This window comes from Solea senegalensis, linkage group LG14 (genome assembly GCF_019176455.1).
Source record: "Solea senegalensis isolate Sse05_10M linkage group LG14, IFAPA_SoseM_1, whole genome shotgun sequence".
NCBI classification, from domain to species: domain Eukaryota; kingdom Metazoa; phylum Chordata; class Actinopteri; order Pleuronectiformes; family Soleidae; genus Solea; species Solea senegalensis.
In genome coordinates, this window is record NC_058034.1 from 25,301,411 (window position 1) to 25,320,270 (window position 18,860).

The 18,860-nt window shown below is 39.1% G+C and overlaps 2 protein-coding genes across 2 annotated transcripts in view; both read right to left on the minus strand.

The window, feature by feature from the left end:
- aldh9a1a.1 (aldehyde dehydrogenase 9 family, member A1a, tandem duplicate 1) overlaps positions 1–6,855 on the minus strand; it is an 11,874-nt gene extending 5,019 nt beyond the window's left edge. The window contains exons 1-5 of the mRNA XM_044043207.1: positions 6,769–6,855; positions 6,425–6,578; positions 3,872–4,017; positions 2,058–2,187; positions 1,840–1,974 (exon numbers count right to left, since the gene is read on the minus strand). Of these exons, the coding sequence (XP_043899142.1) occupies positions 1,840–1,974; positions 2,058–2,187; positions 3,872–4,017; positions 6,425–6,566 (553 nt within the window). The 5' untranslated portion in view covers positions 6,567–6,578; positions 6,769–6,855. The remainder of the gene's footprint in view (positions 1–1,839; positions 1,975–2,057; positions 2,188–3,871; positions 4,018–6,424; positions 6,579–6,768) is intronic.
- A 7,686-nt stretch (positions 6,856–14,541) lies between these two features.
- tmco1 (transmembrane and coiled-coil domains 1) lies at positions 14,542–18,621 on the minus strand. Its single transcript, XM_044043210.1, has 7 exons — positions 18,407–18,621; positions 16,227–16,304; positions 16,069–16,128; positions 15,580–15,626; positions 15,425–15,492; positions 15,188–15,332; positions 14,542–14,939 (listed from the first exon to the last, which is right to left on the minus strand). Exons 1-7 carry the CDS (start codon positions 18,474–18,476, stop codon positions 14,841–14,843), a joined length of 567 nt encoding a protein of 188 aa, XP_043899145.1. The 5' UTR covers positions 18,477–18,621; the 3' UTR covers positions 14,542–14,840.
- Positions 18,622–18,860: the final 239 nt, after the last annotated feature.

The following is an 18,860-nucleotide window of genomic DNA, read 5'->3' on the forward strand; positions in this document are numbered from 1 at the left end:
CGAGGTGGTGAGAAAAGATATCTGATAAAATCAGACCTACTGTGATTGACCATGTTCTTGTCCATGGTATGAGCATGAGGGAGGCCAGACAAAGGGTACAACCAAACATCAGTAGATTCACTGTGTCCACCATAATCCCAAGATTTAGAGAAGAGAACAGGTAATTACCTTTTTTGACATTATAGCACAGTATGTAAATGTTGACAGCAATATAGTATACTGTATGTAAATATATGTTTCAGTACATCACTGTACCAATGTACTGTAGTATAGTAATGGAGGGTTGGTCTAACTGTAGGCCTAGTATTCCATGTATATTTTTTGTAACTGCATGTTCTCTTTTTGTAGCATTGAAAGACTGCCACACGGGGGTGGGGAGGACAGGTATGTTCTCCCCACACAAAGAGACCCTAATTGTTGATATGGTCTGTGAGAACAACGCCATTAAACTGAGTGAAATTCAGCAGAAGATCATTGAGGACCATGTCAATTTTGAGGGTATCAACAGTGTCAGCCTCTCTACTGTTGATCGTGTCCTCAAGCACGACAGACTGCACATGAAACAGCTGTACAGAGTGCCCTTTGATCGCAACTCAGACAGAGTCAAAGAGCAAAGGTTGGTATATATCCAGACACATTCAATGTTGTTTACTCTATATAGTTATTTACTGTAGTGGCCTAAATCACAGAGGGTTTTTCAACTGGATGCAATGGAAAGACCCCATGAATACATCTACATGGATGAAGCTGGGTGTAATCTCACCAAAAGGAGAAGGAGAGGCCGTAATGTGATTGGCCATCGGGCCATTGTTGGTGCCCCTGGGCAGCGTGGTGGCAATGTCACAATGTCACATTATGTGCTGCCATCAGCAACCGTGGGGTTGTCCACCATCATGCCAACCTGGGGCCCTACAACCAGCTCCTCATTTTCCTCAATCACATGCGAGATGCTCTGTTAGGGCAGCAGGATGAGCATCACATCTATGTTGTTGTTGTTTGGGACAATGTGAGTTTTCACAGAGTCCTCCAGGTTAGAGAGTAGTTCAATATGAACCAAGGTTTTATCAATCTTTGCCTTCCATCGTACTCCCCTTTCCTAAACCCCATTGAGGAATTCTTCTCCTCATGGCGGTGGAAGGTATATGAACGCCAACCTTACACCAGAGTAAATCTCCTGCAAGCCATGGAACCTGCCTGTGGTGACATAGGTGTGGAGGCATGCCAAGCCTGGATACGTCATGCCAGAGGTTTTTTCCCCCGTCGCCTGGCCAGACAAAAAGTGACCTCTGATGTGGATGAAGTCCTGTGGCCTGACCCAGTACGGAGACATGATGATGTGGCTGAGTAATGCACTTATTTGTATATTTGTGTACTTTATTTTTACACAGGCTTACTGTACACAAGTGGCAAATGCATAAGATTTCTGTTTGTTTGTACAAGTGCTAAATGCACAGGTTTTTAGTTCTGCAACATGCATTTAGCCTACAGTGAAGAATAAACATTTATTTCTCCAGCTTCATGTCCAGAGCATTGTGTTTTCTATTTTTCTATGTAGTGTTCAGTGACTGTTCAGTAGCGTTTTTTAATTTTGATTGACTCGGGGCACGATTTGACAACATAGTTCAGTTTTGAGCACAGATTGAACTGTTTTGAGGTGAAAGTTTGGTTTTGCTAGTGGAGTCTGAGGTTTTGTGAATGTAGCTTGAGAATTGGGTTTTGTGTTCACAGTTTAGAGAAAAGAGAGAGCAGCTTTCAACAAATGTGTCTTAGCAATCGAGAAAAACTGTAAAGTGGGGGCAAGAAACACACAACAGCTGGACAAATAATGAGGAAACTCACCACATGCCAGAGCCGGCGCAGACTTCCACGCTGCAATCTGGAAGGGATAGTTCCACGCACCGATCCCCACACACACACCAAGAGGCTCTCTCCTGGTGTAAGCAAACGCTCCACCAGGAAGCTGAATGTGCTGGCCTACAGAGAGAGGAAACACAACCACACGTGGATTTATTAAAAAGGGACTTTTATTTTGACAGAGACTCTGTTAGTGAACTCACCTGCGAGTGTCCCAGCCAGACCAGCATAGTATTCAATGCACTGCCAGGCAATGTCTATGTCCACCAGAGCTTCAGTGATGGACTTGCCATTGTTAATCACTTCCAGCTTTGCAATATTCTCCCTTTTCTCCTGTTTATATTGGAGCAGCAACAAAGTATAAGAAACCCACCTCTGATTTGTGTCATTTAAAAAGGAATACTTCTTTTTTAAGTGTGATTGTATGAGGTAGTGACCAACCAGACACACACACTCATGATATCTTCAGAATATGTCTGCCACTTTATCTAATCATTGAACACACTTTAGCAACAGGAGACAGAAGTTTGTAAACCACTCACTCTCTCACACCAAAGTCCAGAGAGAAAAGCAGTGATTTCAGTTTGCGGCGACGAGGGCTGTTAACAAACAAAGACATTTTTGCCCTGAAATTTCGACTTAAAATCAACTAATGGTTGTTGACAGAGTCCGACGGCTCTGAAAGAGTTTTGCATCATGTGCAATATCTGAACTGAACTGTTGAGGAATACTTAGATGATGTGTCTCATGTCCTCACACAGAGACACACTGAACATAGGAGCTGAGACACAAACAGACTGCTGCAGTTATAAAACCAATCAACGATTATTAGATTAAAATACGCTAATTCTGATATGATCATATACTCAAAACGGACAGAGCAACATAAGACAAGTTAGTTTAGTGGTTTTATATGTTCGTAGTCGAGCTGTGATATGAAAACTGTTGGTGGCAAACTTTGCATTTGACTTTTTTTTTTCCATCGCCATCTATTTTTGTAAAATGCTGCCACACTGTGACGTCTGTGACGTTAGAGGACGACTGACTGACTGTAGCTCAACATGAAATAAAACCACCGGACGTTCTTTAATCTGTCTGTCTCCAGTGGGTTGGGCTAATCCAAAATACTGAAAACAAGGGGGGTGTTCTCTGCAGACACGCTGTTACCTGTGAGAGGGGTACATTCCTCCTGATGAAATCAAAATTAACCATAGACTAATTAACCATAGCAGGAGTATGAAATTAACACTGCAAAAAGTCAACCAATCAGAATTGTAGCTATCGTATCGACCAGTCAACCGGGACTTCACAGCCCTAGTGGCGACACAAAGCTGCTGGTCTACTTCTGCCTTGTGTGGTCACTTTGTGTTACTGAGGTAAATCTGAAACAAGGATTTGAATTGTATTTCCACCGGCTCTACTCGCCTCGCCACCGCACGGTTTAAGTAGCGTTTCCACTAGCATCGTACCTGGTACCTGCTCCGACGAGGTCGCAAAAGCACGCCGAGTAGGTAACTATGTGATGAATGGTCAGACTGTCGGCCACTGACTGGTCAGAGTACCGTCACAGGAAGAGACGTCCAACACAAACAGTGCCAAACTGTAGATCCGTTAAAACTACTGAACAACCCTAAAAACGTGGGTTCATCTCCAACAACTACAGGAGTCTGTATGTGTATGTAGAGACAGCACCGCTGATCGTGACCGGCAGTTTTCTCCATGGACTTTGGTATGAATTTATTTCTTTGTAGTTTGTCCTGCAGTGAGATAAAGAGTGATAAACGTGCAAAAGACATTGTAGACTAAGGTCTGTTGTTTTTTCAGATTTTTCAGGTTGTTTCTCAACTACTTGACATAACTTTAAGATGATGTAATTCACAGTGAAATACAGAGGTTAAAAATCCTAAGTGTTTTTTTTCCTCCATGTTGCAAAATGTAGGTCAGTTGTAGGGGGAGGTGGGTGTGGTTAATGAATAACTGGCGTTACATCATGATACATCAATGTTGCACAACTTACCCTGATGATGCGGGCAGCCTCCAGCATCACCCGAGCGCGCTCCATGCCCGCCAACTTGCTCCACTGCAGGTAGGCGGTGCGGGCGCTCTTTATGGCCTCGTCCACCTCCTCAGCTCCACAGGGAATCATCTGACACAGAACACGGCCTGTGGGGACACCACGCTGACAGGTCAGGGGTCAGGGGTCACAGCCTGGGTGAGCTCTGACACAAAAACTTTTTGATAGTGAAATTATTTCAATAGTTTTGAGCGCAGAATTACTACTTCATCAGCATGACCGTCTAATCCCAGCTCATATTTAATACCATAATACTAAGACCGGTGCATATCAAAGATGAAAAGTTCTTTATGGTTATTGTTATAAACGGTTGAAGTGACGTCAAAAAATACTTAATCCTTACTTAAAATGTATATTGTGTCACAGCAGCAATTTCAGGCACTTTAAGACTCTTTAAACATAATAAAATCTATGATATGAGATGAAATATCTACACATGTAAAGAAAATAGAATAACTAAATGAATCGATTCATTAGTTTTAGATACACGTCTTAAATTGTGTTCTGTGATTTTTACTTAAATGTGAATATTTTTCTTTGCTCCATAAAACAAAGATATAATTAAAACTGAATCATTTACAGGTTTCTAGGTCGATTTTCCTACATGTTCTGACATTTTAGGACCAAGCATCAGATAAATCCTTGATTAAAATAATTATTAGTTGCTAAAATGTTAGTGTAAAAATGTAAGGGCATACACCACAGCTCTGCAAATATTAAGGGGAAAAATGTGAATGCAACCAAACAAAATCAACAACTCCGTGGGGAGAAGTAATAATGGGATATGAATTAATGCAATACTAGAATGTAACAAAGTAAACCAATAGCTAAGTGTGCGGTTTATGCAAAGTACTTAAGGTGAAGATTTTATATTACAATAAAGTTTTACTGCTTGCGGTATCAACGTTTTTCATTTTTTGAAGAGGTTGGGCTGAAGTTCAGTGGTCATTTTATGTGATAATATAATGTATTTCCAGCTTTCTTCCTGTAAACTCATGTTTAATCACTGATATGAAATCCTGTTTGTCACAATAATGTGAAAGTATCTTATGTTATATTGTGAAAACCTTGGGTATGACACAATATTCAAATATTTCTGACACTTCTGTTAAAACACAGAATAATAAAACAACAATGAAAGTGGCATCCAGATTCACAACTATAACACAGTGTGTTATAGTGTAGTTTTAGCACGTAGTTCCAGTGTGTTATAGTGTAGTTTTAGCACGTAGTTCCAGTGTGTTATAGTGTAGTTTTAGCACGTAGTTCCAGTGTGTTATAGTGTAGTTTTAGCACGTAGTTCCAGTGTAGTTTTAGCACGTAGTTCCAGTGTGTTATAGTGTTTTAGCACGTAGTTCCAGTGTGTTATAGTGTAGTTTTAGCACAGTTCCAGTGTGTTATAGTGTAGTTTTAGCATGTAGTTAGTGTAGTTTTTAGCATGTAGTTCCAGTGTGTTATTGTAGCATGTAGTTCCAGTGTTTTATAGTGTAGTTTCAGCACGTAGTTCCATTGTGTTATAGTGTAGTTTTAGCATGTAGTCCCAGTGTTATAGTGTAGTTTTAGCACAGTTCCAGTGTGTTATAGTGTAGTTTCAGCATGTAATTCCAGTATGTTATAGTGTCATTTTAGCACGTAGTTCCAGTGTGTTATAGTGTAGTTTTAGCATGTAGTTCCAGTGTGTTATAGTAGTTTTTGTAGTTCCAGTGTGTTATAGTGTAGTTTTAGTGTTAGTAGTGTTGTAGGTAGTTTAGCATGTAGTTCCAGTGTGTTATAGTAGTTTTAGCATGTAGTTCCAGTGTGTTATAGTAGTTTAGCATGTAGTTCCAGTGTGTTATAGTGTAGTTTTAGCATGTAGTGCCAGTGTGTTATAGTGTAGTTTTAGCATGTAGTTCCAGTGTGTTATAGTGTAGTTTCAGCATGTAATTCCAGTATGTTATAGTGTCATTTTAGCACGTAGTTCCAGTGTGTTCTAGTGTAGTTTTAGCAAGTAGTTCCAGTGTGTTCTAGTGTAGTTTTAGCATGTATTTCCAGTGTGTTCTAGTGTAATTTAGCATGTAGTTCCAGTGTGTAGTTTTAGCATGTTTTATTGTAAAGACTCCACCCCTGGCTGATTGTACTCGATTCCATTGTAAGACGCTTTGGATAAAACACATAAAGCACATCAGTGGCATTATTTGTATTGTAAATAGGGACAATACAGAAACATGTTTACATAATATTCTATTGATTTTACTGGTGGTACACGGACTACAGTTTGAGAACCATGGGATTAAACACAGCCTTATCCCTAACCTTAACCATAACCAGCTAATGACTAACCATAAACACAATTCAAATCTCAGTCCTAAACTTTGACTGCTTTAACTTCGGCCTCGTTAGGACCAGGTTTTGATCTCTAAGGTCAGAGTTTATGACAGGTCCTAAAGAGGAAGTAACAAATACAACAACACACACACACACACGACAGCTAACTAGCCGTTAACTAGCCGCTCTCACCGGTGGCAGGCTCGAACACAGGCTCCATGTTCGACTCCTGGCGAGGCTTCACTCGTTTCCCTGCCCAGAAGTTCAGGTGCTCGGTGACGGTGACGGTTCCCGTCGAAGCTCCGGGCATAGTGTCGAGGGTTGACTGCGCCATTTTCTTCTACACCTGTGCGAACAAATAAATAATAACAGCAATAAAAACAAACAAACAAACCCGAAGTGTGGGTAAATGTGGATAAACTGCGTCACACAAATGCACGTGCACGACAGTTAGCTGATCGTTAGCATGACACGCATTAGTTAGTGCTGTTGTCAAACTAACCTGTTTAAAAGTTACTAACTAGTGTTAAACTTACCCGTTAGAAGTCTGTGCACACCGTTAAGAGGACTGAGGTGAAGGTAGAGACCACGCCTGCTTTTTCCCTTCTTTCCTAGACTGGAAAAGGGACCGCCCACTTTTATAACGTCACTGATTCCGTCTTTTTCTTTTCTTTCTTCTTCTTTCTTCGTCCCTTTATTGTTAGTAGGGGCACACACGGCTCCTGAGCCTATTGTTAACCTTCAGATTATTATTCTATCGGTGGCTTTGCGGTCATTTATGAGGTGAAACTTGGCGAAAATGCGATATTGACATCGGCCGTTTCGTAAGATCTGACGTATTTGGGCCATTCTACCGAATTCGTGCAAATTGCTGTCCCACAATAAAAAAACTATTTAACAAAACAATTAAGAATTCAGACCTTCAATATTTACTAAGATTATGTTATGATCTAGTTAAACACAAGACTGTAACTAGATAGTAATTAAGCTAAATATATACAAAATCATCATTCATGCTACCTTCCTAGGTACTTTCTATTGAGATGTAGTTGTCCCAATCTCTAAGCCCTAAATTTCAATCCATGAAAATAATACTTAAAAGAATTTTGTCATTTTTTCCAATGGTGTATTTTAAAATATATGTTTGGTTTATTTTAAACAGAATGTAAAACATTTAGATTCATTTTGAAGTTTTTTTTTAAATTACAAAACATGCTTTAAAAAATGCTGTCCCACACTTTCATGTCACAACCGTAACACGAGTTGTTTTACCACATGGGTGGAGCCTGGTTTTAGTCACACCCCAGAATTTCTGACCAAGAAATGACACTGCATCCCTGTCCCTCATGGCTGCATGGTGAGATATTACCTCTCATAATTTTTAAGTAAATGGGCTCCAAAGTCTGAAAATCAGCATGTTACATTAATAATTGTCACAACCGTACACATATTATCTCCAAGTAAATACACTTTTGGGGGCTCAAAACAAAATATTATGTTTTGTTGTGTGTACAACTGTTCAAACATTTGTTGCTAGCCATTTACTTGTTAGCATGTTTGAGTTATGCTAGGAATTAGCTAAAAATGTCACAACCGTAACAGTCACAACCGTAACAAATTGTAACGTTACGGTTGTGACATAATCATTATGGTAGTGACAACATGTAATGTTCCACATATTTAAGGACATTTTTCATCATTATTATACATTATACTCTTAAAACATACTAATATTATTATTATTATTATTATTATTATTATTATTATTATTATTATGATTATTAATATCAATAATCATAATAATAATAATATTGTTATTATATTTGATTTGTAAAGCACAACATGAAGATAATGCTGATTTATATTTGATATTATACAGCTAAGGTGGGAGAAAGCAAGCAGCAATGCCAAAAGAACATAAAAAGAGTGGAGCAGAGGGTGAGAGAATACAGAAAAAGAGAGAAGTATGAAGAATATTTACGATATATATACGAAACAAGAAATGAAAGGAAGAAGGAAAGGTCAAATCTATCAGTGATTTATCTAACAGGGAAGCAAAGGAGCACAACTTCCACGCCACCTCCCACACCCTCTGCCACACCTTCAGCCACGCCTTCTCCCATGCCTCCTCACCTTCCACACACTTCTAGGGAGACTAGACAAGAGATGTTCTGGAATGCGTGACCACAGAAAAATAAAGACCCTTGAGCTGAAGATTAAAGAACTTGAATGGAAGAAGAAAAATATAGAAAACGGTGCCATAGATTGTGCGTGAGGCCAGAGAAGTCAAAATGTTCCCCAAGAACAAAAACTCAGAAGGAAGTATGGCAGCACAGAGTTCCTGTGCATATCAGAAAGACCCTTTTTTAACACACTCATGCACGATTTGCAGAAAAAAAATACAAGTCTGCCAATTACAAAGAGAAACATGGATTAAGAAGTGCACTGACAAGCAGGTTGCTCAGAAAATACAATCTTGTTTCTATGCTCAGAGAAACACTAGGCAGCTCCCACAGGCAGCTCTCAACACGACTGCAGACAACCCACATCTAAAGTTCACATATCAGAGACATAACATTTGTGTTGGTAAAATTCACATTAAAAGGCAGGTTATGAGTTAATACTAAGCAATAAGGTTGAGGGGATATAATACAACCTTGCAAACAAAATACTGTGGTCATGAGCAAAACAGTGCAGTCACTACCGTAACAGTGCGGTCACTACCGTAACACTGAATGTTTTGTAAAATAAAATAAGAATTGAGTCATTAAATAACATTTTATGATAACTATTGGTTAAATGTACATTCAATGTAATAACTAATGAACTCTGAGAGTTCATTAGATCAGTGTAATTCATTTTACAAAAAAGATTGCATTTAAATTAATGATGAGTCTTAGAAAATAATCTTTGAAATTTGTTTAAAAAATAATTTTAATTGATTTAGTTGTAAAACCTTTCATAATAAATTACTAAAATTAATCTTTAGAGGGTGTATGGACACACAATATTAACAGATTAATATAATGGTTTTTATTGCAGTGTGTTGCTGTGTTACGGTAGTGACACATTTCAGGAGTTGAAAAACAGGCAGACATTAATATATGAAATTTGACTGCGCCTTTACTAGATATGTACCATTGAAATATGGTACAATATATGTATGGACAAGGTTTTTGGAAAAAAACAACTTTTGAAAATGTGTTTCCAACTCTGGACTTTGCACGAATTCGGTAGAATGGCCCATTTATGTCCTGATGAAATGATCCGCTGGCTCAGACGTCGCTGTCATTAGATGCTTGGTGTGATCCATAGATTTGTTGTTGACGTGTTATTTTGTTTTTAATGTAAATGTTTTGACCTGACAGTTTCAAAGTTTGTATATTATTAATGTTTTATTTATATTGAAATCGCACAGTCATTGTATTTGTATTTAATTCAATTCAATTCAATTTTATTTGTATAGCGCCAAATCATAACATACATTATCTCAAGGCACATGTACATATATATATATATATATATATGTGTACTACTCTACAATGCTGTAATATATCTATTTCCACATCTTACTGTATATTTTAATAAAAATAAATAAATAAATGAAGTTAAATATTTAAAATGTGAAAATAATATCTATATATATATATATATATATATATGCATTTATTAAAGGTATTTCATATGTTCATTCATCAACACTGTAGGTGGCAGTAATGAGGCTTAAGCACATGGAGTTCCACCGAATTTCCCGAAACGTAGAGGGAAGATGTTATAGAACAAGACGAAGAAAAAATGCCCACGGTAACCATGGCCTCAACTCAACAGGAAGTCTGCTATTTTGAATTTTGGCATCCATTTTGGCGATTTGCACGTGTTTGTTGTACCGAAAAAATGTGTACTAGACACATCAAAGATGAAAAGTTGTCAAAAGGTTTTACGGATTCAAACCGGCATGGCCACCACGGCCAGTTTGCCACTAAACAGGAAGTGCCCTATAACTTTGGCAGAATTTCCCAAAAGTTGATGGGAAGATGTTATAGACCAAGATGAACAAAACAGTCAGGGGTGGTCCTAGACCATTTGGTGCCCTAGGCGAGCTTGATTGATGGTGTCCCTTCCCCATGAGAAAATAACTCATGTTCAATAATAAATATACAAAAAATAAACTTTTAACTTTAACAGTAGTGCAACATCTGAGAACAAAAAGTGCACACTAAAGAATCAAAACAAAAAATTAAACTAACAATAAAACATTGTGTGCATTCATAGATTCAATATTCCTATTAATCAAAATATAATATACAAAATAAACAAATAAGGTTCAAATTGTGTTTGAAAACTTAAAAACTTACAGATGGATGCTTTCAGGGAACTACGGTGGCCCTCACAGTCCAGTCGATTCTTCATTTGCGTTGTGAGCTACAAACGTCAATCACTCATTCTGGCTAGTTTGTCCATTTGGGCTACTGTACAAACAAGATGGCGGCCTCTATAAAGCAAGGCCTTTGCCTTTCCAAAAATAAAAAAATAAAACAACCCTAATTCTAAGGCTACAAAAACTAGGCTATTTTTATTTTTAAGCATTTCTACACTTACAATTGTATATTGTATATATGCCTTAGGAGGTCACAAGCCAGTGTCTTTTTGAGCCGGTCCCAAGCCCGGATAAATGCAGAGGGTTGCGTCAGGAACAGCATCCGGCGTAAAACTTGTGCCAAAACCAAATATGCGAATCGAACCTATGACCAGAAGAGGCATGAGCATAGGGTGACTTATAAGAGTGGAGGTAGGAGCACACAGGTAGACTACATCTTGTATAGACCATGTAATCTGAAGGAGATCAGTGACTTCAAAGTAGTGGTGGGTGAGAGTGTAGCAAGTCAGCATAGGATGGTGGTTTGTAGGATGAATCTGGTGACAAGGAAGACGAAGAGGACAAAGACAGAACAAAGGGCAAAGTGGTGGAAGCTGAAAAGAGAGGACTGTTCTATGGTTTTCAGGGAGGAGTTGAGAAAGAATCTGGGTGGTCAGGGAGAGCTGACTACAGCTAATGTAATCAGGGAGACAGGTAGGAGAGTACTTGGTGTGTCGTCTGGAAGGAAAGTAGATAAGGAGACTTGGTGGTGGAATGGGAAAGTGCAGGAGTATAATGTATATGCTAGGTTGGAAAAGTAAGGAGGGAGAGAATGATTTATACAGGTTGGCAAAACACAGAGATAGAGATGGGAAAGACGTCCAGCAGGTTCGGGTGATTCAGGATAGAGAAGGACCTGTGTTGACAGGTGCCACAGAAGTATTGGGAAGATGGAAAGAGCTAATGAATGAGGAAAATGAAAGAGAGCAAAGGGTAGAAGAGGTGACTACTGTGAACCATGAAGTAGCAGAGATTAGTAAAGCTGAAGTGAGGGGGGGCACTTGGAAGAATGGAAAGGCAGTTGGTCCTGATGATATACCTGTGGAGGTATGGAAGTGTCTAGGAGAGGAGGCAGTGGAGTTTCTGGTTAGACTATTCAACAGGATCTTAGAGAGTGAGGGGATGCCTGAGGAATGGAGAAGAAGTGTGATGGTGCCCATTTTTAAGAATAAGGGAGATGTTAAAAGTTAAAGTTGATGAGCCATACAATGAAGTTATGGGAAAGAGTAGTGGAAACTAGACTGAGAGCAGAAGTCAGCATTTGTGAGCAACAGTATGGTCTCATGCCTAGAAAGAGTACTACAGATGCAGTATTTGCTTTAAGAATGCTGGTAGACAAATACAGAGAAGGTCAGAGGGAGCTGCATTGTGCCTTTGTAGATCTGGAAAAAGAGAGAGGAACTATGGTACTGTATGAGGAAGTCTGGAGTGTCAGAGAAGTATGTTAGACTGGTGCAGGACATGTATGCCAACTGTGAGACAGCAGTGACAGAGAAGTTCAAGGTGGAGGTGGGACTACATCAGGGTTCAGACTGACTGACAGATGAGGTTAGACAGGAATCTCCATGGACTATGATGTTTGCAGATGACATTGTGATCTGTGGTGAGAGCAGAGACCAGGTGGAGGAAAAGCTCGAGAGGTGGAGATATGCTCTAGAAAGGAGAGGAATGAAGGTTAGTCGCAGCAAGACAGAATGTATGTGTGTGAATGAGAGGAACCCAAGTGGAACCATGAGGCTACAGGGAGTGGAGATAAAGAAGGTGGAGGACTTGAAGTATTTAGGGTCAACAGTCCAGAGCAGTGGAGATTGTGGAAAAGAGGTGAAGAAACGTGTGCAAGCTGGTTGGAATGGGTGGAGAAAAGTGTCAGGGGTAATGTGTGATAAAAGAGTATCAGCCAGAATGAAAGGAAAGATATACAAGACAGTTGTGAGACCAGTGATGCTGTATGGTCTAGAGACAGTGGCACTGAGGAAAAGACAGGAAGCAGAGCTGGAGGTAGCAGAGATGAAGATGTTGAGGTTCTCTTTGGGAGTGACGATCAGAGGAACAGCACATGTTAGATGTTTTGGAGATAAGGTCAGAGAGGCCAGAAAGAGATGGAAGCTATTGCATTTTGCAGAAAGGTGCCAAGATGGCCGAGTGAGTAGACGCTTTCTACCGAGCTCTGCAAACATAAGTTTTGGAAACGGTAAAATTTAATTTATTATCACGACAAGCACCTAATTCTGCTTTCTTAGACAATACAGCACTTCTAAAACCATCTGTTGTTCAATGTCGAACCAACGCGAGAGGAAAAGACTCCAAGAGAGCATCGGACGGAAGCTAAAGCCACATGCTAGCAACATTATTTTCAAGGCTGGCAATTCTTTTATTGACAATTGTCACGATTATACTTCCACTTTCCTGCCTCTCACCACTGCAGAAGACTTCATGGATGAATTTCCACCACTACCTGTCACTCCAAGTAAGTCGCCAGCACAGAAGAAAATGATGTACACAGTCGGGCCTGAACAAACCAACCCGAATGATAGCATAGCTAGCCTTTCAGCTCTGATAAACACGCGGTCGGACAACCTTGAAAGCATGGTCAGTGCCAATGCACTTAAAATTGAAGGTCTTAAAAAGACAGTTGACTTTGTGTGTGCAGAGATTAAGGACGTAAAAAACAAAGTGTGTACACGTCGTCACGTGTCTCGGAGTTAGAAAGATACTCCAGGAGATGGAATCTTAGACTTTATGGAGTTGATGAAAGATTCTTCACTTAGCAATAGATCAGTCAGATCAGTCAGTCTCGTATTGACTTTTGGCTGCTATCCAATCCATTAATTAAGAGAGAATTACAGTAAATATCCTTGCCACGCCCCTCACTGACCATAGAGCAATCCATATAAGCATCCAATTTAATGCGTCTAATTCAATCCTTAGATCCTATTACTGGAAATTAAACAATTCCCTGTTAAAACATGAAGTTGTTAAGACTGAGATTGTTAATTTAATTACTCTTTTCTACGACAAGGCTAAAAAGGGAAAATCACTAATGGGGAACTATTTCAATTTGAGTAAGGAAAATTCTTAAGAAAATATGGAACACTTACTGCCAAAGCTAAAAGAAGAAAAAGTCATAAGTAACGTCTCTTTGTTTTATCAGAGACCTCCTGATGAAGTTTCAGAGGAAGATAAGTTACTTCTATTAGAACTCCAAAACAAATTAGACGAGTTATATCGACAAAAAGCAGAAGGAGTCTTTATAAGGTCTCGGAAGAGATGGCTGGAGGAGGGAGAGCAAAATTCTGCCTACTTTTTTCCGTCTTGAAAAATACCAGTCCAAAATCAATTCCATCCATTGCTTAAATGTTAATGGGGTCAAATTAATTTCAGATTTCTGTTTGAAATTTTCTATCAATTTATACAGCTCTAAATGTAATGATGAAGTCACTATTCAATTTCTAATCTCAATAAATAACGTGAGAAAGATTGATATGGCAGATAAAGATTATTGTGACACCTCTCCTACAATAGCAGAGGTTACTGATTCGATTGCCCAACTTAAAAACAACAAATATCCCGGCACCGACGGCTTAACTGCTGAATTTTATAAAACATTCTCGGATCAATTATCCCCCTTTTCTTTTACTACAGGTTTTTATGGAGAGTATAGAGAACTATGCCCTTCCTCCTAGCCTCGCTCAAGGTCTGGTCACATTGATTCCCAAACCTAGAAAAGATGTGCTTTTTATTTATGACTAGAGACTATCTGTCTGCTAAATAATGATTATAAAATGATGGCGTTGACATTTGCCAGGAGAATTAAAGAAACTCTTATAGACACAATTATAGATGAGACACAGTCAGGCTTTATGAGGAATAGACACATTTCTAATAATAAATGTAAAATGTAATCATAAAACTTTATTAACAATTACATATAATAATACTGACTGTGCCAATTCATAATTAAAATCCCAAACTTGATGATCAATGACTCGAACACAAAGAAGACGCTTGTGTCGTTTGGTAAATCAGTGACGTTAAGAACAAATTTTTGTTTCTTCAGATTCCTACGAGAGACAATGTTGACGTTAAATAAATGTCCCACAGGAGACAGAAGCTGCAGAGGACACGTTCTCTCAGTGCTCACATGTGACGACACGTGGAGTCAGTGCAGGGAACAAGTGACGACGACGATGCTCAGGAAAACTTGGCTGCTTGAGGAGGAGGTCCCAGGAAACCTCCGGCCTGTTTGGTCGCAGCTCTGGACGGAGCCAGACCCAGCATCTTCTGTATGTTCTGGACCAGACACAGAAACACAGCGGGTTTAACCAATGCACGCACACGCACACACATCGCAAGACGCACACACGCACGCACGCACGCACGCACGTGAAGTGAAGTGAAGAAGTAAAGAAGAAGTAAAGAAGAAGTAAAGAAGAGAGGAAGTGAGGAGAGAAAGCTGCTCTCAGCTTTACGGGGAGGAAACATGAGAACCAGAGAACCAGAACCGGAGAGTGCTGAGAGAGAGCAGCTGAGGACGTTACCTGTCTGATGGACATGGTGCAGAGGATGTAAAGGAAGATAAAGGAGCAGTCCGTGTAATCCTCGCCCAGCAGGTTGCGATGTGACAGTCCCTGGATGTAAGACAGTGGCACGAACGGCAGCTTGGCCACAACTCTTCCATCAAAACTGAGTTTAAAACAACAACAAAATAAACATTTAAGAAAAATACAGTTACAGGGGAAACAAGATTCTCTGTAATGGAACATTGTAAAACTCACATTGAGTTGAACATGCCCATCAAAGCTGTGAAGCAGAAGCCAATGGCAAACATGGACTTCATCCGAACCTGCAAACAAATACACCAACATTTAACAAGTTCAATAAAGCAAGACATGGAATTAGATCACGTCAACATCACAACACGATATCTCACCATAGAGAGGTCTCTGTTGTTGTTCTTCAGCTTCTCTTCTTGTCTCTCTGAAACACAGACACGTGGAAGTGTCAGCTTCAGGATTTATGTAGTGAATTCATTAGTTAGACAGACTTTCCCAACAGGAAACTGAAGTTTGTAAACCACTCACTCTCCCCGACAGACAGACACACAGACAGACAGACACACACACAGGAGTTGTTGATCCTCCATCATTAAGTTCAAATGTCTTATTTTGTCACTTCGGCTTGGTTCAGGGCTCAAATCTGGGTCTTCTTGCTACAAAGGTAAGATCACTAACCACTACACCAACCGTGTGGCCCCAGTAAGACTAAACCCCTTCAACAAATTAAGTATTTATTGAATTTTACTGATACTTACTTAAATACCTTGCAGCTGCCCCCTCTCTAACATAGAAAGACATCTATAAAAAACCCTGAACTATCCCTTTAAACTGAACTAATCACAGTGAGTTCACTGGCTTCTCACCGATTTTCTTCTTCTGTTGACGTCCTGCAGATTCTGTGATGGTTTCCTTTTTCTTTTCCACTGACACAAACAGAGAATTCCATAAACACTCCAGTTAAAAACACAGACTTTGTTGTGTTAATATATGAAATTTGCACATTTGTTATTATTTCACTTACATTTCTTGCTTTGTTTTTCCACCTCGGCCTTTAACCTCTTGTACTTTTCAGTGCGATAAACTAAAACCCAAGTAATTCCTGCAGAGAACACCAGAGGAAGAGGCCTGTTAATGTAGCCCTGACACAATAATGTGCAGGTGATACAACAGAAACTTGACCATTTTCTTCACACCGCCTCAGTTTCTCTTTAAAAAAAAGAAAGAACTAGATCTGTACAATTTCAACATTTCTGAATATTTCATTAAAAAGCCAATTTTGAGATTTCAATTTTTTTTTAGAATTAATCAAATTGTAAAGGTAATAAACTAAGCTAACTGTGTTATTAGAGTGATACTTAAGTACAGTAAATAACATGTACTTTAAGACTTTTACTGAAGTAATATTATTAAAAAAAGTGACATTTTCTGCTCACATTACTCAAGTATCACTTTAAGTTACTTAATACAAGACTGTTTAACTATGGAATAAGATTTGTGTCAATATTCATATAATATAACACTTTTCACAGCGTAAATAAAATGGGGGACATATTATGCAAAATCAACTTTTTAACCATTTCAATACTTATATTTGGGACTCTGGAGGCCCTACCAGTCGCCAAAGTGTGGAAAAAGAATACTCAGTCATGTTTTCGTGGTCCCCCTTAGTGTAAGTGTAGGCGATAAAACACTCCATGTTGAATTCCCTGCGCTTATGACGGCAGCATGCGCATTTCACCGCGAATGTTACCGCCCCACCAGTAAGTTTACTTGGAGAGCTCCACCTTAGCTCCACCTTGTCCCTGCGAGAGTGTTTGCCTGTGTCTCATTTGCATATAAAGGGACCATGCACGAAAACCGAGCGTTCTGAAAGGGGCGGGTTTAGCAGGGTTATTGAACTGCTATGATGCTTCATCCTTATGGTATTTTGACCAAAGCATGTCACTGACGTGTTCATTAGGACACCAGGGAACTAGTTTAATGGGGGAAATAGGGTATAATATGTCCCCTTTAATGTTAAATTTCAAAGTTCACATTTCTAACTGTTTTTGTAGGTGGTTTACAAATAAAGCTAACTTCAATTTATGGTAAATATAATAATCATAAAATATTTTAAAAAAACCTGCAGACTCATGATCATATTATTAGGAACAATAACAACGTGTTAAACGTAGTTTTCTAACTCCAGATTCTTTCACTCTAATTCACGCATTCATCACATTTATCAGTAACTTTATGAACAGATAGTGTAATTCATGTGTTCATCACATTTATCAGTAACTGTATGAACATAGTGTAATTCATGTGTTCATTACATCTATCTGTAACTTTATGAACAGATAGTGATGATAAGACATAAGTGGTGAAGTGTTCACGATGTCAGCATGAATCCACACAGCAGCTCGTTAATACATCAATAATAAGTTTGAAATAAATCCTAATGAGCGACAAACTAAAACCTGTTTTGTTGTAATATTTTAAAAATGTCAAAGAAAACCCATCATTGTCTTCATTTATTCACATTTCTCATAAAGTTTTCGTAAGGTTCCCTGACAGTAGCAGTTCCCGAGACGTCACATGACCGCGCTTTGCTGTGCTCGTACGCAGCTGTGACGTCACTGTGGGAAATAAGATTTTTCTGGGCTTTTTATGACCTTTAGGAAGGCTTTACAAATGAATTATGAATTAATTAATTAAAAATATAGAATATAAAGATCTATACATGCCTGTGGAAACCACGGCACAAAGACCAAATGTATTTTCAATCAATAAAATAGAATATTTTTGAATGATTAAATCGATATTTTATTTGCTTCGTTTAAAATGTTGTTTGAAAATAATTCAAATTTCATATTTGAACTCTCTTTGCTGCTGTGACAAAGTAAATTTCCCCACTGAGGGACTAATGAAGGGCTATATTATCTTATTTTGAAAACCTTAAGCGGAAGTTCCTTTGTTTTGCTCTGTCCGGCTTGACGCTAACGTTAGGAATTAGCTTGCTCGGCTAATTTCGCTAGTCGGCTCAAAAACTGTCGTCATGTGAAGCATAAACATCAACCCGTTTGTACACTATAACAACCCGAGCAGCCTTTCGTCGCGATATAACTGAACAACGGGGTTCATTTGTCGCTGTTTTCTGAGTTTATTGGAGGAAAGTGAGACGGCATGACGCGCGGTCAGAGACAGATTAAAGTCACTCACCTTCGGCTAACAGCGCCGTGCACACAGAGATGAACACGATGAGGATGGTGTCCGCGAACATTGTGCTCATGGTGCTGGAGAAACGTTTGTGTGAGCCAAGAGAGAGAATAAATAAATAAAAAGGTTTAATTTACTCTTAACACATTACACCGATCTGACCGTAGAGCCCTGTCAGCACTACTGAAGAGGTCAGACTGCGGTGAAGTACTTCCGGTTCATTGGATTCAACACAACATAGCAGGAAAGAGACAGTTGAAGTAGATTTAAACACATAATTTGTCAGACGTGCAATTTATGGTGCGTTCCTGTCGTCAGAAGTAGACTCTTTGAAGGGAGTCGTTCCTTTTATAGAATCATTCAAAAGACACCTTGGACAAAGATGAACTCACCATGGTCACACTATTAAACTTTAACTTTAACTTTACACAGACAGACAGACAGACAGAGAGACACC

Bases quoted from the DNA above. Each gene is read 5' to 3' on its own strand.
- tmco1 (XM_044043210.1), bottom strand. From the start codon at position 18,476: ATGAGCACAATGTTCGCGGACACCATCCTCATCGTGTTCATCTCTGTG. The intron at 16,129-16,226 runs GTAAGTGAAATA...TGTTTGTGTCAG, and splicing joins GGAAAAACAAAGCAAGAAAT to TGGAAAAGAAAAAGGAAACC. The intron at 14,940-15,187 runs GTAACGTCCTCA...TGTCTGGTCCAG, and splicing joins GCACCATGTCCATCAGACAG to AACATACAGAAGATGCTGGG.